Genomic DNA, 23,322 nt, shown 5'->3' on the forward strand with positions numbered 1-23,322 from the left:
ATAAGGCTTAGTCTTTCATTTAGAATTGTTGAGGAAACTGCCAGAAGAAACAATTAAAAGAATCAGACATGTTTCTCTTGGGGAGTAGACTTAGAGCTGGAAAAGTAGGATGGGGAGAAGTATTTGCATTTTAAGTATGTGTAGATTTATTTATTTACTTATTTATTTAGTTTTTAGATGAGGTCTTGCTTTGTCACCCAGACTGGAGTGCAGTGGTACAATCATAGCTCACAGCAGCCTCGACCTCCTGGGCTCAAGAGATCCTCCCACCTTGGCCTCCCAAGTAGCTGGGACTGCAGGTGCTCACTACCATCCCTGGCTATTTTTTTTTAGCTTCTATAGAGACGAGGTCTTATTATGTTGGCCGGGCTGGTCTCGAACTCCTGGCCTGAAGTGATCCTCCTGCCTCAGCCTCCCAAAGTGCTGGGATTACAAGTGTGAGCCACCACATCAGGTTCTAGATATTATTTTGATAAAAATGTTTTGAGGAAAAGAAGCAAATATGAAAGAAAAGAGGAAGATAGGAAGTAAGGAGAAAGAAGGATGGAGGGAAGAAGTAAAAGAAGGGAAAGCCCAGGCCTTTGGAGTCAGGGTGCCCTGTCGAGTCATATCCTCCCTTTGTGTTTCTTTGAGATGGTGTCTCACTCTGTCGCCCAGGCTGGAATGCAGTGGTGCGATCTTGGCTCACTGCAACCTCCGCCTCCCAAGTTCAAGTGATTCTCCTGCTTCAGTCTCCCAAGTAGCTGGGATTACAGGCATGCACCACCACGCCCGGCTAATTTTTATATTTTTAGTAGAGATGGGGTTTTGCCATGTTAGCCAGGCTCGTCTTGAACCCCTGACCTCATGTGATCCGCCCGCCTCGGCCTCCCAAAGTGCTGGGATTACAGGTGTGAGCCACCGCACCTGGCCATATCCTCCCTTCAAATCTTGACTTGCCTCATCTGTTAAATGAAAACGGCCTCTCCTAGCTGTCGTTAACATGAGATGAGGTTGTGAACTCCGTACAATAGGAGAAGTCTAGCAGAGTGTTCTGGAGAGAGAGTCAGGGATGGCTTAGGAGGTGTGCACTGTACCTGGGTCAAAGAAGATGATGGCTTTGAGGTAGGCATACTCATTGTCATCGATCTGCAGCTCCTGGAAGGGCAGCACCAGCTCGTCGAGGATGCGCATGGACACCCGGCTCATCTCCGCCAGCTCCGGGCAGTGCCGAGGGACAATGTAGTCATTGCCTGGAAGGGTTGGGAGGGAGGGAGGATGGGAAGTCACCTTGGGTTGACCCCTCTCCTCTAGTTTTGGCTTTTAAGTTGGCAAGATAGTTGGTGCCTGTGGGAGGAGGAGCTGCAGGGCTGATGACTCCTATTTCACAGGTAAGGAAGCTGAGGCCCAGATTCAGAAGATGAGCTGCCTCCAGTAATCCGGCTGAGCTTGGAACCTGACTTTCTAGGACCCCTTTCACATGACCCAAGCTCCATTTACCAATGTGACTCACAAGATCGATGCCATTCAAAGGCCACCTGGTAGGCACCAAAGCATCAAAGTTAAAGGACCAGATTCTGGAACTGCACTGCCCTGCTTAAATGGCTCTGCCCCGATAGCCGGTTAGAGTTGGATAAGTTACTTAACCTCTCTGTGCCTCAGTTTTCTCATCTATAAGATGAGGATAAATAATCGAGCTTCCCTCATAGCATTGTTGTATTAAAATAGGTAGTGTTTGCAAAGCAGTGAGCACAGTCCCTGGCGCATAGTGTGTGCTGTACAAGCGTTTAAAATAATAAATATGCTGGCCGGGCACGGTGGCTCACGCCTGTAATCCCAGCACTTTGGGAGGCCGAGGCAGGTGGATCACGAGGTCAGGAGATCATGGTTGGCTAACATGGTGAAACCCTGTCTCTACTAAAAATACACACACACAAAAAAAATTAGCCGGCCATGGTGGTGGGCGCCTATAGTCCCAGCGACTCAGGAGGCTGAGGCAGGAGAATGGTGTGAACCTGGGAGGCGGAGCTTGCAGTGAGCCGAGATCGCGCCACTGCACTCCAGATGGGCGACTGAGCAAAACTCCATCTCAGAAAAAAAAAAAAAATAATAATAATAATAATAAATATGCCATGAAGGCACAGGTGACACGGCCTGGGCTTTGTGCCATTCCCAACCACCTCTTGCTCCTACTCCAGAAAGAGCATCAGAATGCACAGGTAGGCTGGGCACAGTGGCTCACACCTGTAACCCCAGCACTTTGGGAGACTGAGGCAGGTGGATCATTTGAGGCCAGAAGTTTGAGACCAGCCTGGTTAACATGGTGAAACCCTGTATATACTAAAAATACAAAAATGAGCTGGGTGTGGTGGTGCACACCTGTGGTCCCAGCTACTTTGGAGGGTGAGGCAGGAGAATTGCTTGAACCTGGCAGGCGGAGGCTGAAGTGAGCCGAGATTGCACCATTGCACTCCCGCCTGAGTGACAGAGCAAGACTCTAAAAAAAAAAAAAAAAAAAGAGAGAGAGAGATGCACAGGTAATTCCAGGGATAATCCTGATTGTGCTCTGATTTTACTGCTGGGAATTTGATGCCTTACATCACATTTCTTTGCATCTGAGTGGGGTATCCAGTTGAGAACTGAGTCCTGGAACCCTCCAATGCAAGCCTGAGGACAGGGCCACTCCTGACTAGTCTCCCTCGCCCTTGCATGCCACCATGTGAATCTCCTTGCCTGGGTGAGTGCCATGCTAGGTATGCCCTCCCTGGAGCCCAGGCCAGGGCAGGCAGCCTCCTCACCTAGGAGCAGCACGTCCTTGAACACCATGGATCGCTTGGTGGCTCCGAGCAGCAGGTGCTCACCAGCATGGGCTCTGAGCAGGGCCACCTGAAAGAGAAGGAACAGTGTTTACCATCTGTACCCTTGGGAAAGCTGCCCGTAGCCAACTCAGTGACGCTGGGCAAGTCAGCTTAATGCTCCTCTCTGCCTCTACCTGCCTGAACCGTGACATGGGCATCATAAAACTACTGCCCATAAAACTAGAAACCTGGAAGGGATTCTGCAGAAAACCGGAAGGGAAAAGAACATGCGCTCAGAGCTGAGAGACCTCGCGCTGACTCTGCCCCTGAACTGTTGTGTCCTTGAGCGAGAAGCTGCTTCGCGCTGGGCCTCTTCTGTGTGCCTGATGAAACTGTAAGAAACATTCTGTGTGCTTTTTATTTTCTTTTTTGAGATTCTCAAAAAGGTCTATGATCCCAAAAAGTTCCAAAACCCAAATTCCCACCCATGGACCAGCTATGGAGAATTACGAAGGGTGTTTTGTAAAAATACAGATTCTATTATTATTATTATTTTTGAAACAGAGTCTCACTCTGTCGCCCAGGTTGGAGTGCAGTGGCACGATCTCGGCTCACTGCAGCTTCCGCCTCCCAGGTTCAAGTGATTCTCGTGCCTCAGCCTCCAGAGTAGCTGAGACTACAGGCGTGCACCACCATGCCTGGCTAATTTTATTTTTAGGAGAGACGGGGTTTCACCATATTGGCCAGGCTGATCGTGAACTCCTGACCTCAGGTGATCAGCCCAACTCGGCCTCCCAAAGTGCTGGGATTATAGGCGTGAACCACGGTGCCTGGCCTGAAAATATAGATTCTCAGGCCCTGAGATTCTGATCCTGATTCTGTATGTTTAGGGTGGGCCCAGGGATCAGTGTTTAATTAACTCCACAGTTGACTCTGAAGTGCAATTCTGTCTGGGAAATCATTGCTGTGGCAGATCCCTCCAGGGACTGACACTGCAGGACTCCGGGATTCTGAGAGGGCATTACAAGAACTTGGAGGTGGATGTTGGGTCTCAGGGCTGGTCCTTCTCAAAGCAAAGGTATGAGCACTGGCCTCTGGCAGAGAATCACCTTGATGAAACCCTTCTCTGCAGGGCGTACAAGGCAAGACTTCGAAGACTAGAATCGTAGGTGGGCGCCCAGCAAGCTCACAGAAGGACATAGCCAGCCCACTGAGGGCCATCTGCTTTAGTGCTTGCCTGAGGACCAAAGGATGGCCTGAAACAAAATAGCACCAGGCTGGTAGCCTCAAGTATCTTATCTTCAAGGTTGAGTTAGGGAGTTTGGAGGTTCTATAGCAAGCCAAACTAGAAGGTTAAAATGCCTTTGTTTGTTCATTCATTTGATTGTTCGTTCTTTCAGTTATCAAATCCTAAATGCCTACTACATGCCAGACACTTTTTAAGACAATGGAGGCACAGTGTTTAAAAACGAGAGACAAGGTGTCCAATCTCATCGAACTAACATTTTGTAGGAGAAAGTATGGAACAGACAGTAGAGAACAAATAAATACACAGCACAGTGGGTGATCACAACATAAAAGAAAGAAGAAGGAGAAAAGATGGGAGGAAGGGAAGAAGGGAGGGAGGGGAGTGGAAAGGATGGTGAGAGCAATTGGGCAAGAATGGCTACATTAGATGGGGAGGTCAGAGAAGGCCTGTAAGGAGGTGAAATTGTTGTTAGAGGAAAATAGAGATTTGCCTGAAGGTATTTGGCACAAAATAAGCCTTCAATAAATATTTGAATGAAGGAAGGAAGGAAAGGGGAAATGAATGAATGAATGAATGAATGAGCAAACATCTTGACTTCTTCTCTAGCTCTAGCTGCTCCTGGGCAGCCACTTGTCCTTGCCACTTCTATTCCCCATGGATAGAATCTTGTGACGAAAACAGAAAAAGAGGAAACTGCCTGGGAGGGGAAATCCACTTTCCATGACCAGTATGGAGGGAGGCCGAGGATGCTGATTGCTGAGTGCCTCCTGCACGCCAGGCACTGTGCAAGCCTTTCATCAGTCACCCCAGTGGCCTTCACACCACGAAGCAGAACACCTGGATTTGAATCCCAGTTCTGTGGCTAACTTGTTCTGACTTCAGGCAAATTGCTGTCTCTCTCTAAGCCCCAGTCTCTTTCTCCAGTTGTATCCAGGCCCAAGAAGCACACCAACTGGGAATCTAGTTTCTGGGGCAATGTCAACAGAATTGGAATGCCCTTTGGAGGACAATGCCCCCGATTTTCCCAGGGATGCCCCACCTGCACTGGGCAAGCTGGGCTCCTCATACACCAGGAATGGGGAGCTGGGAGCCCTTCTGATCCCAGGTTCAACCCCCTGATATGGCAGCTGTTCTGGGGGGTGGGCCAGGAGGTCGGGTGGTGTGTTAATGATTGTCCTCTGTTATTGGCCACCCATCATTGCTCTCTGAGAATGCTCTGAGCCCCAGCCAGGGAGGTTTGGGTGGGAAATCGAGGTTAACAATTGCTCAGGTTGGGGGTATCTTGTTGCCCTGCTAAGCCCCTGGGAAGGAACAGGAGGGATTAAACATTAATGTAGAGACTCCAGCAGAGGGGACTGGGGCCAGAGCACAAGGAGCAGGGGAGAGGGTAGGGGCAGATTGTCCAAGATCCTTGCCCTATTGACTCTGCTAATGGAGGGAGGAACCATGGAAGAGGACCCTGGGTCCAGCCCCTGTGTGAGGCTGGGGACCAGCCAAACCAGCATTTTCACAGTGTCCCTATATGTAGTATTAACAGATGTTCCAGGAGAATCTTGGGGCCGAAGGAGTTTGGGAAGCCTTGGCCTCTGAGAAGTCAACTTCTCAGAAGTTTTCACAGACTCACATGCATTGTTGGTGTCTTATGCAAAGGTGTGAAACAGGTAAGTGAATGCACCAGAGGCTGTCTCCAAAGGTGGGGAGGTGGCCCAGCCCAGCTCCTCTTCCCTAGATGGGGAACACCTCTTTGGAGGCCCAGGGGTGCTCTGGGCAGGAGCTTCATAGGTGGCATCTCCGAAATTCATCTGTTCTCAGACACACGCCACCTTCCTTCAACCCTTTCTTCCCCCAGGGACATTTTAGTATTCCAAAAAAAAAAAAAAAAAAAAAAAGTACGGTGGGAAATACGATGCTGAGTTCAACTGTTTTGGTGGGAAAGAAGGAAGAAACTAACATTTAGGGAGACGAGCTCTGGTCCCGCCACTGCGCCGCTTGCTCCATCACCCGAGTTTTGCACTTTTCAGACAGTAATGTCCTCAGTCCTCCCAACCACACTCTAAAGTGGATATTATCATTTCCACTTTACAGATAAGAGAACACTGAGGCTCAGAGAGAGGAAGTCATTTGCCCAGGATTAGGCAGACAACCAGTATTAGAGCCAGAGCTTAAGTCAAAATCTCCTGATCCCTGTCCCAGGATCCCTGTCAACATCCCCCTGGGAGAGCCACGGGTACGATGGTTAGGAGCTTGGACTTTGGAGCTTCCCTACTAGGTTCTAATCCCAGCTGTGCTGGATAGTAGCTATGTGACCTTGAGCAGGTTACTTAACCTCTCTGTGCCCCAATTTCCTCACCTATGAGATGGCAGTAATAATAGAACCTTAGTACCTACCTCATAGAGTTGTTGGAGGAGCTGAGTTAATATTTGTAAGGTGATTTAAAGTTTCAGACACATGTGTGCACTACGCATTTTGTTAAATAAAATAAAATCCAGCCAGTCCATGGCTATATCCCAGATGGGCCAGCAGCCCCCTGGCTGCCCTGCCGGGTGCCCACTACTGCCCACCATCCACGCCCATCCTTACCTGGTCGTCCAGGGGGAGCTCGCAGAAAGCCGGGATGTACTTGGCCCACTCGACGAGAACCAGCAGCTGCTCCTTCATGGACTCACATACGTCTGCGATACTGGCGATCTTCTTCGCCCGAATGTCGCCATTGATCCCGGAGACGGGGGAGGTGATCTTCAAGAGATACAGGGAAGAAAATGCTGGAGATGTCCGGGCCCTCCTGCACTCTCTGTCCCCTGCACAGAGCCCCCTCCCTGGAATCAGATGTGAGGAGGGGGCTGCATAGTGGGTGCCTTCCAGCTCTAAAGGAAGCTCAGGGTAAAAACGGAGGGAGGGAGGAGGCAGGGATGAGGGAGAAGGGCTCCCTCTTGGCCTTCACCTGTTACCTGCCCCTTGCCTCCTCCTCTATCAGCTTTAGAGCGCCAAGCAGTCTCTCAGCCTTAGAGGAGAAGCAGGGAAAAAAATCATCATCCTTATGTGACAGTGAGGCAACCATGGCTCATAGAGGTGCTGTGACTTGCCCAAGGTCACTCAGTAAGGGATGGGCTGGGCCCCACGTTGCCACCTCTGTCCACTGAACCACTGCTTTGTTCTCTCAGGGCTGAGCTGATTGCAGGCCCTCAGTGAAGGTAAAGACTCTGCTTGGCCTGTGGGATGCAGGCAGTAGGATGAATCAGAACGTGCCCCAGGGCACCAGGTTCGAGTTCTGCCCTTGCTGCTAACTGGGCCATGTGACACCAGACTCAGTATCCCTCTGTAATATCTGAGGCCCCTCCCATCAGCTGCTCCAGGGCCTGGCTGGGGAGAATAGAGGTGGAGGAGGTGAGCTCCTCTGTAGTGTGGGGGACCCCTGGGTGAGTGGCAGGGTCACCCCGGTACCTGTCGGGACAGGACCTCTGCCTGCAGGAGCGCATTGATGGAGGGCAGGCTGCTGTCCTCATAGCTTGACCTTCGAGTGCTGATCCGGTCCCGCTCATTTTGGACGGCTGTGAGGAGGCAGAGAGAGGTGAGGAGGGAGAGCAGCGATGGAGTGAGGGGGTGGGAGTGTCTGTGACTGATGAGGAGTGGGAGCAGGAGGTGGGGGGCATCCAGAGAACAGGCCCACATCAGCATGTGGATTGAGGGGAGATGGCCTCTAACTCAGCTGCTGGAAGAACTTTCCACAGATCAGAACTGCCCCCCACACAATGGAGAGGCTATAGGAGTGATCCACTCATCATTAGGGGCGTGCAAGACAGTGATGACTCAGCTATGGGCTTAAAATGGGTCTTGAGCATTGAGGATGGGGTTTGACTAGATTAAACATGTTCAGGCTCCGGTCTACAAAAGGGTCCCTTTCTTTCCAAATCAAAGTGAGTAAAGCAAGCAAAACAAATTACTCTGGGTGACACGGAGATGGCCTGGAGATTCCTGAACAAGGGGATCTGGGGGCTCCAACTGCCTTGATGGTTTTGTACATCATCAGGAGCTGCATGTACTCCAGACTAACCTCAGTGTCAGCAAGGCCAGGCGCTGTCTCCCTCCCTCCCACTGCTGTTCTGTTCCAGGCACTGAGGGATCTGGATCCTCAGCCCACTGGGGCCCCAGGCTCCACTGCCCGCCCCCATCTGGGTCAGTCTTGGCCTGAGATAGAAGATGGTCCTTTCACTGTCCTGACAGTGGATGGAATAGCCCTTAGAGTCCAAGAGGCCTCACTGTGGAATGAGGCTTGGCTGATTCGGAAAGGAGAGATGATGAAGCTGCACGAGACCCGGCTTCCTGTCTGGAATCTGCCACTCTGTGTGCTGGTGGCAATCGCAGCCTCTCTCTGGGGCTCAGTTTCCCTACCTGTAGGCATCTCCCTGCCAGCCAGCTCCCTGCACTTTCTCGTCTCAGGGACTGGCAGGTTGGTTCTCTCTCTCAGCCTCCTCCTGGGCTCTGCTTCTTCCTTGTGCCTGCAGTCTATAGTCCTCTCACAGAGGGATCCGTTCAAGTCGTGTCCCCTACTGCTCAAAACAAGTGCCTTCCAACCTCACAAGTCCCTACGGCCCTTCCTCTCCTCTCTGATCGCACCTTTTAGCGGCGTCCCACTACTCACTCTGTCCCCGAAAACCCGCCTCCCCGCCTGGATGCATCCGCACACTTGAGGGCTGCTGTGGCCACTGCCTGGCGTTCCCTTTCCCGCACAGCGCAGCATCTTCATTTCACTCCTGCCTCTGCACAAATGTTGCCTTTCAGACACCCTCTCCAGCCACCCTGTCTCACACAGCATGCCCCCGACCCTGGCCCTGCCCTACCCTGCTTTATTTTTCTTCAGGGCACTTATTGTAGAATTATTTGTTACTTCCTTTACTATCTGTCTGTCTCTGAGAAGGAAGCTTCAGAAGGCCAAAACTCCAACCCTGCTGTCGCTGCTGTCATCCCAGCCACCAGAACAGAGCGTGGTACACAGTAGGTGCTCAATAAATATTTGTGAAGTGAGAGAAATAAGGTGCTGGAGGAGACAAGCTCTAATTCTTTTTCTTTTTCTCTTTTTGTTTTTGAGACAGGGTCTAATTCTGTTGCTCAGGCTGGAGTGCAGTGGCGCAATCATAGCTCACAGCAGCCTCAACCTGCTGGGCTCAAGTGATCCTCCTGCCTCAGCCTCCCGAATAGCTGGGATTACAGGCATGTGTCACCATGCCTGGCTTTTTTTTTTTTTTTTTTTTTTTGAGAGATGGGGTCTCGTTATGTTGCCTAGGCTGGTCTCAAACTCCTGGTTTTAAGTGATCCACTCAACCTCACAAAATGCTGGGATTACAGGTGTGAGGCACCACGCCTGGTCATAAACTCTAATTCTTATAAGAACCCTATTTCTCCAGGGAACATTGACACCCTAGCTGTTCGACTTTCTCTTGATGTTGACACACTGTTAAAATCAGAGAATAAAAGTCAAATCCTCTGCATTGAGCCCGGGAGTCAGTGGATGGAACAGAAGTCCAGAAGCACAGCCTCCTCTCAGACCCACCACGTGGACAGGGCCAGCTCAGAGCACGGTTTCCCTGCCCGGGCCGTCCGCCCCACCTGCCCACACCCCTCCCACGGCAGCCTCCTGCCAGCGCCCGCACCCACCCACCAGGGCGCCAAGTGGCCGGCGGGCCGAATGAAAGGGCTGCTGTCAGCAGCTGCGGCTAGGGCTCCTCAAGGTTAGGCGGGCGTTATCAGTGCCCGGCGCGAGCTCAGTCACGGAATGATGTTTTCCAAATGTTTGCTCAGTATTAGCAGGGTCGGGGACCTAATGTAACTTCTATTGAATATTAACCGACCTGGGCAGAGGCGGAGAGGTGATGAGCCTGTCTTCCCAGAGAACTCCTGGGTAGGGGGCCGTGGGGAGCAGGGCCGTGGCTTCCGAGGAAGGTTCCATCAGATGGCCCCTGGCCCATCACCAACGCTCACCTCCTGCAACCCTGGGTCTGCTTTCTGGGCTGGGTTTTTGATGCCAGGAGCCGGATATTTGTCCCGGGCCTGACAGTGGAGGCTCAGGCAGGTGTCTGTCTCCCTGGCTTTGGGTTACAGGAAAGAATTCTTGGCCTGCTGTTGGCCCATTGACCCCCAGGGTTCTCCCTGGATTCTTTGTCCCTCCAGGGAGCCCGTTCCGGCCACGGTGGACTATCCTCTGGCGGAGACTTACAGGCCCATGAGACCTGAAGCCCCTCTCTGTGGTCGAGAGAAAGTTTCAGCCGTCTAGATCAAGAAATGTGCCTCCCAAACGGATCACTGCAAGTTTCACTCCAGGGAGCGTGGCGTCTGCTCAGCTCTGGGGAGCCTGAGTTCTAGACCTGACTCCAGCCCTGACCCATCACATCACCTCTCTAGCCTCAGTGTCCTCTTCTGTAAAGTGGGGAGAGGGTAGGTTTGATGCCCTCTTATAAACTCAGATGGTCTCGAAATCCCACCTTCCCAGTTCACACTTTCTGGTTCTCAGGGACTATTTTGGATTTCAGTCCTCAAATTCTCCTAAGGTCATCAAGAAAAAGAATGAAAACTTGTCCCAACTCTCCGGGCCAGTGAGACTTCCACCGAGACTTTCTTTGGGCTTTGGGAGCTTCCCGGCAGGCTGAGGAGGGTTGGTGGGGCCTAGAAGACTTAGGCACAGCTAGGAATACTCTCATTTCCTACAGCTTGACCACAGTGACAACTGAACACTTTGTCACTCTGGCCCGTTCTCAAAACAACCAAGTGACTGCATGTGTCATGAACTTCCAGGTAACCCAGGCATGTAAACAAGCATCAGCATCGACTAACCCATGCTCACTTGCCATCAGCCAACTCTCCTATCCTCCGGGCAGCATGTCCGTTTCCCTGGGCCAGGAAGCAAGCAGCTATTTTCAAGGCTGAGCTAAGGCTGAATGGTCTGGGGCTCTCACCCCCTTTCCAGCAGCCTAGTAAGGGGTTTGCTGGCTTTGCAGCAGCTCAAGAGAGGGCCAGGGGCCGGGCGCGGTGGCTCACGGCTGTAATCCCAGCACTTTGGGAGGCCGAGGCAGATCACCTGAGGTCAGGGGTTCAAAAGCAGCCTGGCCAATATGGTGAAACCCCATCTCTACTCAAAATACAAAATTAGCCAGGTGTGGTGGCACACGCCTGTAATCCCAGCTACTTGGGAGCCTGAGGCAGCAGAATCACTTGAACCTAGGAGGTGTAGGTTGCCGTGAGCCGAGATCTTGCCATTTTACTCCAGCCTGGGCAACAAGAGCAAAATTCCAACTAAAAAAAAAAAAAAAAAAAAGAGGGGACCAGGGAACAAACACACCCATCCAAGTGGGCAGTGTGACTTGTGCAGGTAGGTCAGGGAGTGAGGAGCGAGACTCATAGGGCTGAAGCGTTCATTATCCAATGTCCTCATTTTATAGATGGGAAAACTAGAGGCCAGAAGGGACAGAAACGTCCCTAAATTACACAAGTGAAAATGACTCTGGATGTCTAATAAGAGACATTTATAACAACTGACCACACGCAGGACCATCCACTCAGGAGGGCTGCCAACCCCTCTCCCTTCTGCCTGTCACAGACCTGAGCTTTCACTGTGACAGAGATGTTCTCTCAAACGCAGTGCCCTCTGGATGACACCTAGGAGCAATCGTAGTGCCTAAAATCTTAGGCTTTTGGGATAATGGAATCACTGACTAATATAACCACGGGAATGTTGGAACCTCAGTCTGTATTCCTCAATCTTTTTCTTGCCTCCAGCTGTTCACACGTGCATCAGGTTCCCATTCATAACCTTTCTCGGTCCACAGAATGGAAGCTGAAGTGGATGGGACAGGCTCAACCCCATTGAAAACTGGGTTTGGGAGATGAGGGAGTGTCTGCAGCTTGAAAAAGCCCCTCTTGCCCTTAGAGAACCACTGAGGTCTAGATGTTAGAATTGTAGTGTTTAGAGCAGGCCTTGGGGACCACCCACTCCTGCATCGGGGTCAACAAGCCCAGATTTTCCAAGACAGCTCGTGAGTTCAAACTAAGGCCCCATAAGGATGAGACATAGAAGATATTTCCAAGGGAGGGGGCAGAGAAAACAGGGGGCCAGGAGCAGATACAGGGGAAACAGCGTCTACCAAAGCCTCCCCTCCCCTCCTTCTCAGTGGGCCCTGGAGCAAGCTGGGTCCTACATTCCTGCTTCTGGGGTGTGCTTGGGTGGTGGGGGTGAGGGGTGTTTCTACAGAACTAGCAGGACTAGACCAAGGTTTGGCTGGTGCGGCCCAACTGTGGACTAGAAGGGAAGGTCTGGGACTAGTTGCAGAGCTGGGAAAAGTTGACTTTAGAGGAGCAGGGAATGAAGAGATTCGAAAATGAACTCAAGTTACTTTTTTATTTTTCGCGAGAGAGTCTCGCTGCCTTGCCCAGTCTGGAATGCAGTGGCATGATCTCGGCTCACTGCAACCGCCGCCTCCTGGGTTCAAGCGATTCTCCTGCCTCAGACTCCCGAATAGCTGGGACTACAGGCATGTGCCACCACGCCCAGCTAATTTTTTTGTATTTTTAGTAGAGATGGGGTTTTACCATGGTGGTCTCGAACTCCTGACCTCAAATGATTTGCCTGCCTCGGCCTCCCAAAGTGCTGGGATTACAGGCATGAGCCACTGCGCCTGGCCTCAAGTTACTTTAAAGCAGTTAAAAGATTTTTGCTTCCCTTGCTTGGGCTGAAAACAATTTTAAACGTCCCTGGGATCTGGAGGGCATAAAATAATAGACAGTGCTGAAGTGTGGTCCCAAAAACAGAAGCTCTGGGACCTCAGGTCTTCCAAGGAGCAGTTGTAGGGCCCTAGGCAAGTTGCTTAACCATTGTGGGCCTCAGTTCCTGCATCCACAAAAAGGGAGGAATTGTAATAGGTTCAATGGGCTGGTCTCCTTTCATTTTCATGACATTTTCCCACACAGGGTTGTCATGAAGATGAAATGAACCCAGCCCACTGAAGTGTGGAAAAAGGCCAGCCCAGTGACTGATACCTGCTGGTAGCAGGAGGCCTGGCAAGACCTTAATAAATATTGTGCTGTGGTCTTCTCCTCCTCCTTCGTCCAGGATGGGACTGGGGTCTTGTTCCCATTTTCTAGAATGTGAAGACTTTGGAGATCACCTGACACCCACAAATGAATACTAAGGGAATTGGGGCATTTGTCCCTGGGACAGGAAGCTCAGGCATCGGGTACCCCTGGCTATCCCCTTTGTAAAGCTGGGGTAGTGAGTACTCAGATGTTTGCAATGTCCTAATGTTCAAAATATTATATTAAAACACACACACACACACAATGTGGCTGCTTTGTGGTGGCACAGACAGGCAGGCAGGGGTGGTGGTTGCTGGGAGCCTGAGGAGCCAAGGGTAGGAGCTTATCTCTCTGAATCTTTCTCAAGACCAAGCCCAGCCGCTCCCTATGGTCAGATTTCCCGGCCCTCCCTCTTCTCAGCCATTAGCCAGTCACCCTGGGGCCTGCCACTGAGTCATAAAGTGTGGCTACAGTTGTAAATGACTGTCGGGGAGATGTGGGTGCAGGTGGGGCAGTGGTGGGGGGGCGGGGAGGGCCGAGGCTCACCTTCCTTCTTCATGCCAGCCCGGAAGCATTTCTTGAGCCTGCAGTAGCGGCACTGGTTCCTCTTGTCTTTGTCCACCACGCACTGCCGGCTAAATCTGGGAAGGGCTTTGGATGGTTGGATGGAGAAGACACAACTTCCTCCTCTAAGGACAGAACTAGGGCCCTGGCTATCCAGTTGACCCCCCAGCCTCAGTGCTCTCATCTCTTCATCCCAGGAGTTCTCTCTTGAGCCCACCACGAGCTGGAGAGGTGCTATGAACTCTCTAAGAGCCCAGTCCTGTCCTGCTAAACATGGGGAAACTGAGGCTCAGAGAGGCAACATGTGGTCATGGGTCGCTCTGCTGGTTGGTGTTAGAGCTGAGTTGGGAACCTCGACCTCTTGAGTACCAGAGCCTTGCTATTTCCACCACATCCTATAAAAGCCCAGAACCCAGAGCAGGCTCCTGGTTATGGCTCAGAGTTAATACTTGGTTCACATAAGCCTCTCTCTGGAGGCGGATAGGAAGTAGAGGCAGTGCCACACAGTGGTGATGGGTGGGGTCCTGAATATTAACCCTGGCTCTGCCATTGATTCAAGCTGGTTGACCTTGGGCAAATGCCTAGCACTCCACGCCACAGCTTCCTCCTCTATAAAACGGGAATAACAACAGTAACCATCTCACAGGGTGTTGACAGGTGAAATGAAGTCATGCACTGATGGGCACAGTCTCTGTACATGACAAGTGCTCACGATAGACAGCTGCTATGATTTTATTATTGTCGTTACCCAGAACAGGAGATGCTTTCGAAAGAGGGCTCTCCAAGGCCTTGAGAAGACTTAGGGTTTGGTGGAAGCCCTTGGGGTAAGTGGAATGGCCTGGGGTCAATCTCTTATTTGTCCCCGAAAAAACACCAGAGTGGAAGACGGGCTCATCTACTGAGACTTCAGAAGAGGCCTCATGGAATGGGAAAAAGAACAATGGGCTCCAGGGGATGATTAAATACACACGAAGACTTAGTATGGTGCCTGGCGTATGATAAGAGCTCAATAAACGGCAGCCAGTAGCTTGATGATCAGTAAATGTGGTTCCTAGAATAGATGCTCATCTTGGATTCACAAAGCCTACAAAACCAGAAGAGCCGTGAAGGCCCTGAAGGGCAGCTGTCTCTGGGACCCACCCACTCAGGGAGAAGACAGACCTTGGGGCCATGAGCCCAAGTGTGCCCATTTCCCAGCTGGAGAAATTGAGGCTCCTCACCTGCAGGAGTACATGTGGTTCTTCCGCACACTCCTCCGGAAGAAGCCCTTGCAGCCGTCACAGCTCGAGGCGCCGTAGTGTTTGCCCGTGGCCCGGTCCCCACAGATGGCACACAGGGCGCTGACACCCAGGCTGTTGGGCGCGTTGAGGTTGGTGCCTTCTGACGGGGATGTGTCTGCACCAGGAGAGAAGGGAGTGAGGCTTCAGGAAGAACAGAAAGTCAGACATCTAAGAGAGCTTTGCGGGGATCTCTCCAGGGCTTCGGCCTCAGCCAGATCTGGGAGCTGTTCCCACTCCATCACCTCCCCGCTCAGTGACCTCCCGACTTTTTGGAGCTTCAGTTTCACATCTGTAAATTGGGGCTGGTTGTGACTTCACAGAGTTGTGTCTGAGGGTCTGCATCTCCCTGTGGTGGAGGCCATGAGCCCCAGCTTTCTCTAGGAAGGCATGAAAACCTGGCCACCTTCTGGGGTGGGAGCCTGCCTCCTAACTGGCGGGGGGGCTGCGGAAGGGAGGAACATTCCCCTGCAATCTCTCCCCAGAACCAGGTCCTGTCCCTCAGTTCTCACCAAGGGACCAGGGCTGGGTGGATCTCAGCTTGCGTGCCCAGGGGCCCCGCAAATTCTCTGAAGAACGGGAAAGACTTGGGCCGAGAACAGTCCCACTCATGTGGCCTCCGAGGAGGGTCTGGACACGTCTCCCATCCCTCCTCTCCCACAGGCAAAAGCTATGCATCTACACAAATGTGAGGAGGGCCATAGAGGCAGGTGGAAAGAGGATCTGGGGCTGGGGGCCAGGAGTCCTGGGCATTAGTGCTGATGCTGCCACTAACTAGCCTGTAAACTTGGGCAACTTCCTTTTTCTTGCTTCAATTTCTTCTGGGCCTCAGTTTCTCTAACCATAAAAGGGAGCAGTTTGACTGGTCTGATTGTTTCCAAATTTAAAAAAATATCAGCAGCTGAACTCCCCCCGACCCTTTTTTTTTTGGTCAGCAAATCTTTCAGCAAAGATAGACCCCTTTGGAGAAGATGACAAATGCAATGGATCAGCCCCCGGGAAAATGCAAGCGTGTGTGCCACACAGTCCATACGCATGCACACACGCCACACACAAGCACACACACACGCACCACACAGTCCACACACATGCACACACGCCACACATAAGCACACACACGCACCACACAGTCCACACACGCACACACGCCACACACAAGCACAACACACGCACCACACAGTCCACACACGCACACACGCCACACACAAGCACAACACACGCACCACACAGTCCACACACGCACACACGCCACACACAAGCACACACACACACGCACCACACAGTCCACACACACACGCCATACACAAGCACACACACACGCACCACACAGTCCACACACGCACACACGCCACACACGCACACACACATGCACCACACAGTCCACACACATGCACACATGCCACACACAAGCACACACATACGCACCACACAGTCCACACATGCCACACACAAGCACACACACACACTATACAGTCCACACACACGCACACATGCCACACACAAGCACACACACATGCACCACACAGTCCACACATGCACACACCACACACACAAGCACACACACACGCACCACACAGTCCACACATGCACACACGCCACACACAAGCACACACACACGCACCATACAGTCCACACATGCACACACCACATGCCACACATAAGCACACACACACGCACCACACAGTTCACACACACACGCACCATACAGTCCACACACGCACACACCACACGCCACACACAAGCACACACACATGCACTACACAGTTCACACACACACACGCACCACACAGTCCACACACAAGCACACACGTCACACACAAGCACACACATGCGCACTACACAGTCCACACACACACCCACACATGCACCACACAGTCCACACACACACACGCTACACACAAGCAAACACACACCACACAGTCCACACAAATGCACACACGCCACACATAAGCACACAGGCACCAGACATGCACACACGTGCGCACACACACCACAGTCCACCCACACCACACAGTCCACACACAAGCACACACACATGCACCACAGAGTCCACACGTATACACACCACACACAAGCACACACACGCACTACACAGTCCACACACACACGCATCACACAGTCCATACACATGCACACATGCCATGCACAAGCACATACATGGCCCACACACGCACACACACCACACAGACACGCACATACATGCGTGCACACACGCCACAGTCCACACACACCATAGTCCACACACACATGCACACACACACAGACCACACAGTCCACACACACCAAACATAAGCACACACACGCACCACACAGCCCACACACATGCAGACACACACCACACAGTCACACACACATGCACACACACATCAAACAGTTGACACACACCACACAGTCCACACACAAACACATACACATGCACCACACAGTCCACACACACATGCACACACCACACAGTCCACACATGCACAGACATGCACAACAGTCCACAAAGGCACACACACACACCACAGTCACACACACACGCACACACACACATGCACATACATACAGTCCACACATGAACATACACACACACAGTCTACACATACACACACACACAATTCACACACGCACACACATCAACACACACATATATACACTCATGTGTACACATACACTCCACACACATGAACATACACACACAGTTCACACATATGCACACATAGTCCACACACACACAGTGCACACACACATACACACAGTCCACACATGCACACACAGATGTGCACACACATATGCACACACAGTCCACACACATAACACATGCATGCACACACATGCACAGTCCATACACATGCACACACACGGACACATACACACATAGCACACAGCTACATAAACGTGTGCACACACACATACAGTCCACACATATACATACACATACACATAGTCCACACACACATACATGCACTAGCATACATACAGACACATACAAACATGCACACACACACACGCGTGTATTCATAGAAATCCTGAATCCGACCTCGGATTCCTCAGAGGCATCCAGTTAGACCCAGAGAGGGCCACGTGCTGTAGGTAACAGCACAGCCTCTGAAGTCCTTCTGCCCAGGATTCAGTCCCTGCTTGCCCACTTTTTAGCCATGTGACGCTGGCTGTGTTTGTTTACTTCTCTATGCTTTTGTTTCCTCATTTGTAACATGGGGAATGTGATATTCCCCTAGGTTTGTTATGGGGACCTGGTGAATACTCATTTGTGTATGTGAAGTGCTTGGTGCATAGTAAGCACTATATCAGTGTTCGTGAAATAAAAACTTTTCTGCATAGGAAAACTCTCAGAGCAGAGGACTTCCAGGCTCTGTCACAAGCAGACACTGCCGCATCTCATTTCTGCCCTCACAGACTCCCAGGTGTCCCCAGGACTTGGTGAATTATTCCTGGAGATGGGGATAATTGTTAAGCCACATGGGTGCCCTTTCTCCCTCGGCCTCTCCTCCCTCGACCCCGGGGGAGACTGACCCCACAGCTCCTGGTCATTCAGTAGGAGGCTGGGGAAGTAGCTCCCAGCTCTGGGGCAGGATGGGCTGGGGGCTGTCAGCTCTATCATCTCCCCTCTGAGGTCAGCCGAGCACCTCCATTCTGCAGGTGAGGACGCTGAGGCTTAGAGAGGACAAGTGGCTTCCTGATGTCATCGCACTGCTTGCTGTGAAGCAGAGCCACGGGTTTATGGTCCAGGCTTGCCGGGCTACTCCGGCCAGTGCCGCACATGTTGAGGTGTCTGCTGGGGCCTCTAATGAACAAGGAGCCCCCTGGGGCTGCCGCTGCATTGGGGTGGGGAGTGGACGGGGAAGAAATATCCTTGGAGCCTTTGAGCCACCAGCCCAGGATGTACTCAAAACACTTCAGAGGACAACTTCACATAACCCCAATTCAGACCACTTCCAACTCCAGTGAGGAACGTGGGAACCCTGCTTACAGATGCTCAGAGCCCTTGACACAACCCATGTTGGGGCCAGGCCCTTTACCAGGGCTAAGCACCGAGGCACCTTGTTTTATTTATCCTCTGGCCAGTGCTGGGAGGCAGACACTATTATTTATTCCCATTTTATAGATGAGGAAACAGGCTCAGAGAGGAAACTGCCTTGCCACGTTCACACAGGTTGGAAGGATCTATGCTGGATTTGCGCCCAGATCTTTCTGGTTCCAGAGCTGGAGGTGGTCTTGTCTTTGGGACATCCAGTTCAGGGGCTTGGCCTCTGCCTCAGGAGCACACAGTTCCTGGGCTTTGAAAAGGTGATGGGGTTGGGGAGCAGCCCGGGGCAGGGTTGGGGAGCAGCCCGGGGCAGGGCAGCGGTCCTCGTGGGGCCACGCGACACTCCACCTCGTACAGCTTCAACTTGTTTGCTATCTCTGGTGTGTTTTCGCCTCGCATGGTCCTCAGGCCTAAAAGTCGGCCAGCCAGCAGGCCTGGAGGAGTGAAGCCTGTTTTGTAGAAGATACAGAAGCCAGGAGAGGGGAGGTGACATGCCCAAGGTCACACAGTGATTGGATAGCAGGGGCAGGTGAGCACCTGCTGAGCTGACAACAGGCAGTGCCCAGCGGCTGCCTCCTCGCTCTAGCTGAGCTGACCACAAGCTTCCAGGCCTCAGCTGGAGCTACAGCCTGATACTGGCTGTGTGGCTCCAAGACACACAAGGAAGTGGGGTGGCAGACTGACCTCAGCCAGCTGCTGCCCCCTCTCCTCTGAGGCTGGCCTGGGACCGATGGCGCCCTTCCCTCCAGGAGGGGTTTCCAGGCCTCCTCTTTTCCCCTGCCTCCCTGGGGAGGAGAACTGCCCGCCCCTCCAGATATGCTCCGGAGATGTCGGAGGGATGCCTAAATCTGCAGAGACACGCCCGCAACAAAATCTGCTCAGAGACAAACAGACATGTTGCTGATGTGAATCTCACTTGGTGAATGGCAGCAACAGAGTCCTGCACTTGGGTCTGTGCAATCGGGCACACCAGAGACCGCTGACCCCGCCCGCAGTACGGGGGACTGCATATGTACACAGGTACACATGGGCACACCACAGACCGCTGGGCACACCACAGACCGCTGACCCCCGCCCGCAGTATGGGGGACTATGTGTGTACACAGGCACACATATGGCCAACCACAGACCGCTGACCCCCGCCCACAGTATGGGGGACTGTGTGTGTACACAGCAGGTATAAATGTGGGCACACCAGAGACCGCTGACCCCCGCCCGCAGTACGGGGGACTGCATATGTACACAGCAGGTACAAATATGGGCACACGACAAAACGCCCACACAGGATAAAGATGCAGGAAGAACAGGGCACTCCAACAGGTCTACATGCACAAACACATGTGCTCTATGACCCGCACACACAGCACACATGTACCAACATCCACAGACACACATACACACACATAGTCACTTACATGCATAAGCAAGATCAACACGGGCACCTCCTAGAGACACAAACACAGACCCACTCAATGAATACAAAGGAAAATAGACCCAGAACTCACACACAGAGACAAATGAACACACATATGCAAATGTGTTCCTGAAGGCATCACCCCACCTATACAACCTACATGGAAACTCACCATCACACACGAACGCACACACCACACACACAGTGCTGAGTTGGCTTTGTAGTTAGCAAGACTTCCCTGAGAACTCCGTTTTCCCTAGGAAAGTCCCAAAGACACCAAGAAATGCAGTTATGTCTCCAACCACCATCTCCAGGGATACAATGTCCCTTGCTGTCTCTCTGAACCTAGGCCCGAGGGGTTCACAAAGCGGCCGTGCTGGGCTGAATTGCTGGAGCTGGGCACCAAGGGGGAGCTCACCATCACGTCACTGCGCCAAGCGCCAAGCGGAGCCGCTGTGAGGCAGTGAGGAATGGAAGGGCCTGGGAGGAATAGCCGGGATCGACTTTTGCTGGAAATTGGCCCTTGCAGGCCTCCCTTCACCCGGAATGCCCGTGATCACTGCACCTGGGCACATGGGCTTCACCTGGCAACACCTGTGCTGGCCTGCAGGACCAACCTACCATTTTCTATCATTCTCCTCCCACCCCCAAGTTGAGTGCCAAAGATCTGTTCCTGGACCCAGGCACACCTGCCCCCACTGACACACCTGCCCCCACCTACCGTTGCCCATCGTCAACACCTGCACATTCTCAAATTCCAGGGTGGTGTAGGCTGGGTCCAGTGCAGCACTATAGTCGGCCATGTCCATGTCGACGAGGGTTTTGGAGAGTCGCATTCTCCCTGCCTCCACGCCGCGGCCACCTGCCCTGCCCTGGGCGCCCACCCGGAAGGCCCCCGCCCTCCGCCCTCCCACTGCCTCCTCCCAGTGCCCTCTCTGCCTTCCTTTCAAACCGTCCTCTGGGAAGATCTGCTGGGAGTCTTGGCCTAGCCTCTGTGAAGGGGTGGAGGCTCTGCCGGGGAGGGGTGGGGGTTAATGGTTAATCGGTCCCCCGCCGGTGGATAGGCAGGGCGGGGCTGCAGGGATTTGGCTGTTTGTTGGTTTCTGGCTGACACCCGGGGTGCTAATTACAACTGTTGAGGCCCTAACTCACCGATGTTCAGTTATCAATTGTACAAGGCAGGCATCATGACTCATGGGCACTCATTTGACCCTTGACTCACCCACCCCTCCAAGCCATTGTCACCCCAAGTCAGGCATTCTAACTGATACTATCAGGCACTGACAGCCTACCTCCGAGATCCCCTAATTCAATAACTTCCCAAATCATTGACTTCTACCCTCAATGCTCTTGCGGAGATAAGGCTGCCCCATGGCCCATGATTTAGAAACCTAAATCCCAGGCCCCAGATGCCAATCTTCTGAATCCTTGTTCTGGGAGCTCCCTTCCAATTCCCCTGCAGTTTCCCGGTTCCCCTGGGAGCAGAATGGACTGGAAGTTTGGGAGGGCCAGACTCACCTCCAATTCCCTGCTCCTGCTCCCTGTGATCCCACCCTGCCCCTCACCATCTCCCACAGCTCCCAGTGTTTCTGCCCAGGCCAACTCCATCTCGGATTTTCCCGTCACATTCTCCTGTTTCCCCCACCCCCACCCCCTCCCAGAGCAGGCAGATACCTGGATTTACATTCTGGCGCCTACCATCTACTAACTGGGACCTTGGGTAAATGATTCTCTCTGAGCCTCAGTTTCCTTCTCTGTAAAATGTACAATCAGCCTCAAAGGGTGGTCTGAGAAGGAAATGAGATGGCATAAGTCACACACCAAATGGGGCCTCATAGACCTCCATCCTCTTCCTCCTCCCTCTCCCTGTTGTGTATCCCCCTTTCCATCCCCGTTTCTCTCCACCTGTCTCCTACCTTCAGAGTGGGCTTGGTGGGGGTATCGCCAGTGCAGTCACAGGCAGCCCAACCCTTAGAAAGTCCTGGTGCCTGGTTCATCATGACTTAAAATCCATCATGACTTTTGAACAAGGGGTTGTGCATTTTTGTTTTGGTTGGGGCCCTGAAAACTTCACAGCTGGTCCTGGCTGTCTGAAGCTCATGGTGCGCTCTGTTCTTCTCACTCCCTCCAGCCCTCATTGCCTTCTGTGCAGACATTTTCAAGGGCTGCCAATCAATCTGGGGAAGTAAAGTCTTGATGTAGAAGGCAGAGAGTGAGGGCAGAGGAAGGAAAGCCTGAGACTTGGGAGGCCTGGGAGCCTGTCCTCTGCTGCTGACTGGAAGGGCAGGTTGGAGGGACTTGGTGACACCTGTGAGCACGAGTGGGTGAATTAGTGGGAGCACCAATTAATGAGTGAGTGTGTGGGGGAATTAATGAGTGGGTGAATTAGGAGTGATTGAATTAGAGACGGTGAATTAATGAGTGAGTTGACCGAATGCATGAATCGAGTGAGTGAATGAATGAATGAGAGGGTAAATTACTGAGTAAGTGAGCAAATGGGTGGGTAAATTAATAAGTGAATGGGTGGGTGAATTAATGAGTGAGTGAATGAGCAAATGGGTGAAAGAATTAAAGAGTGGGTGAATTAACGAGTGAGAGAATGAGTGAATGTGTGGGTGAATTAATGAGTGAGCAAATCGGGAGTCAGCATGTGTTTGAGTGCTCTGAGGAGGCATCTCCATGTTCTTCCCACTGCTAGAAGCCCTTTCTCTGCCCTGCTTAGCTTTATTCTCCCCACTTGATCTGACCTCTGAAGCTGAGATGATTGGGAAGTGCTATATCCTGCAGGGAAAGGGGAGAAGGAGCAACTATTGCGGAGGACAAGAGAGGCTAGATTTGGTGTCAGGAGACCTGGGTTTAGGAACTGGCTCAGTCACTATTCCGATAACTTTATTTCCATCGTCTCTTCTCAGGGCTTCAATTTCTCCCTCTGTAAAATGGAAAGATGATC

The 23,322-nt window shown here is 52.2% G+C and overlaps 2 protein-coding genes across 3 annotated transcripts in view; one reads left to right on the top strand and one right to left on the bottom strand.

The window, feature by feature from the left end:
- HNF4A (hepatocyte nuclear factor 4 alpha) overlaps positions 1-21,342 on the bottom strand; it is a 32,870-nt gene extending 11,528 nt beyond the window's left edge. Inside the window, exons 1-7 of one of the 2 annotated variants that reach the window (XM_050806522.1) lie at positions 21,094-21,342; positions 14,872-15,046; positions 13,634-13,728; positions 7,469-7,575; positions 6,608-6,763; positions 2,778-2,865; positions 1,077-1,232 (exon numbers count right to left, since the gene is read on the bottom strand). In XM_050806522.1, the coding sequence (XP_050662479.1) occupies positions 1,077-1,232; positions 2,778-2,865; positions 6,608-6,763; positions 7,469-7,575; positions 13,634-13,728; positions 14,872-15,046; positions 21,094-21,208 (892 nt within the window). In that variant the 5' untranslated portion in view covers positions 21,209-21,342. The remainder of the gene's footprint in view (positions 1-1,076; positions 1,233-2,777; positions 2,866-6,607; positions 6,764-7,468; positions 7,576-13,633; positions 13,729-14,871; positions 15,047-21,093) is intronic. The other variant, XM_050806523.1, reaches the window with a different exon arrangement.
- OSER1 (oxidative stress responsive serine rich 1) overlaps positions 1-23,322 on the top strand; it is a 313,341-nt gene that overhangs the window by 96,658 nt on the left and 193,361 nt on the right. The gene's annotated exons all lie outside the window — the stretch shown is intronic.

Source organism: Macaca thibetana, chromosome 10 (assembly GCF_024542745.1).
Source record: "Macaca thibetana thibetana isolate TM-01 chromosome 10, ASM2454274v1, whole genome shotgun sequence".
In the NCBI taxonomy this organism is placed as follows: domain Eukaryota; kingdom Metazoa; phylum Chordata; class Mammalia; order Primates; family Cercopithecidae; genus Macaca; species Macaca thibetana.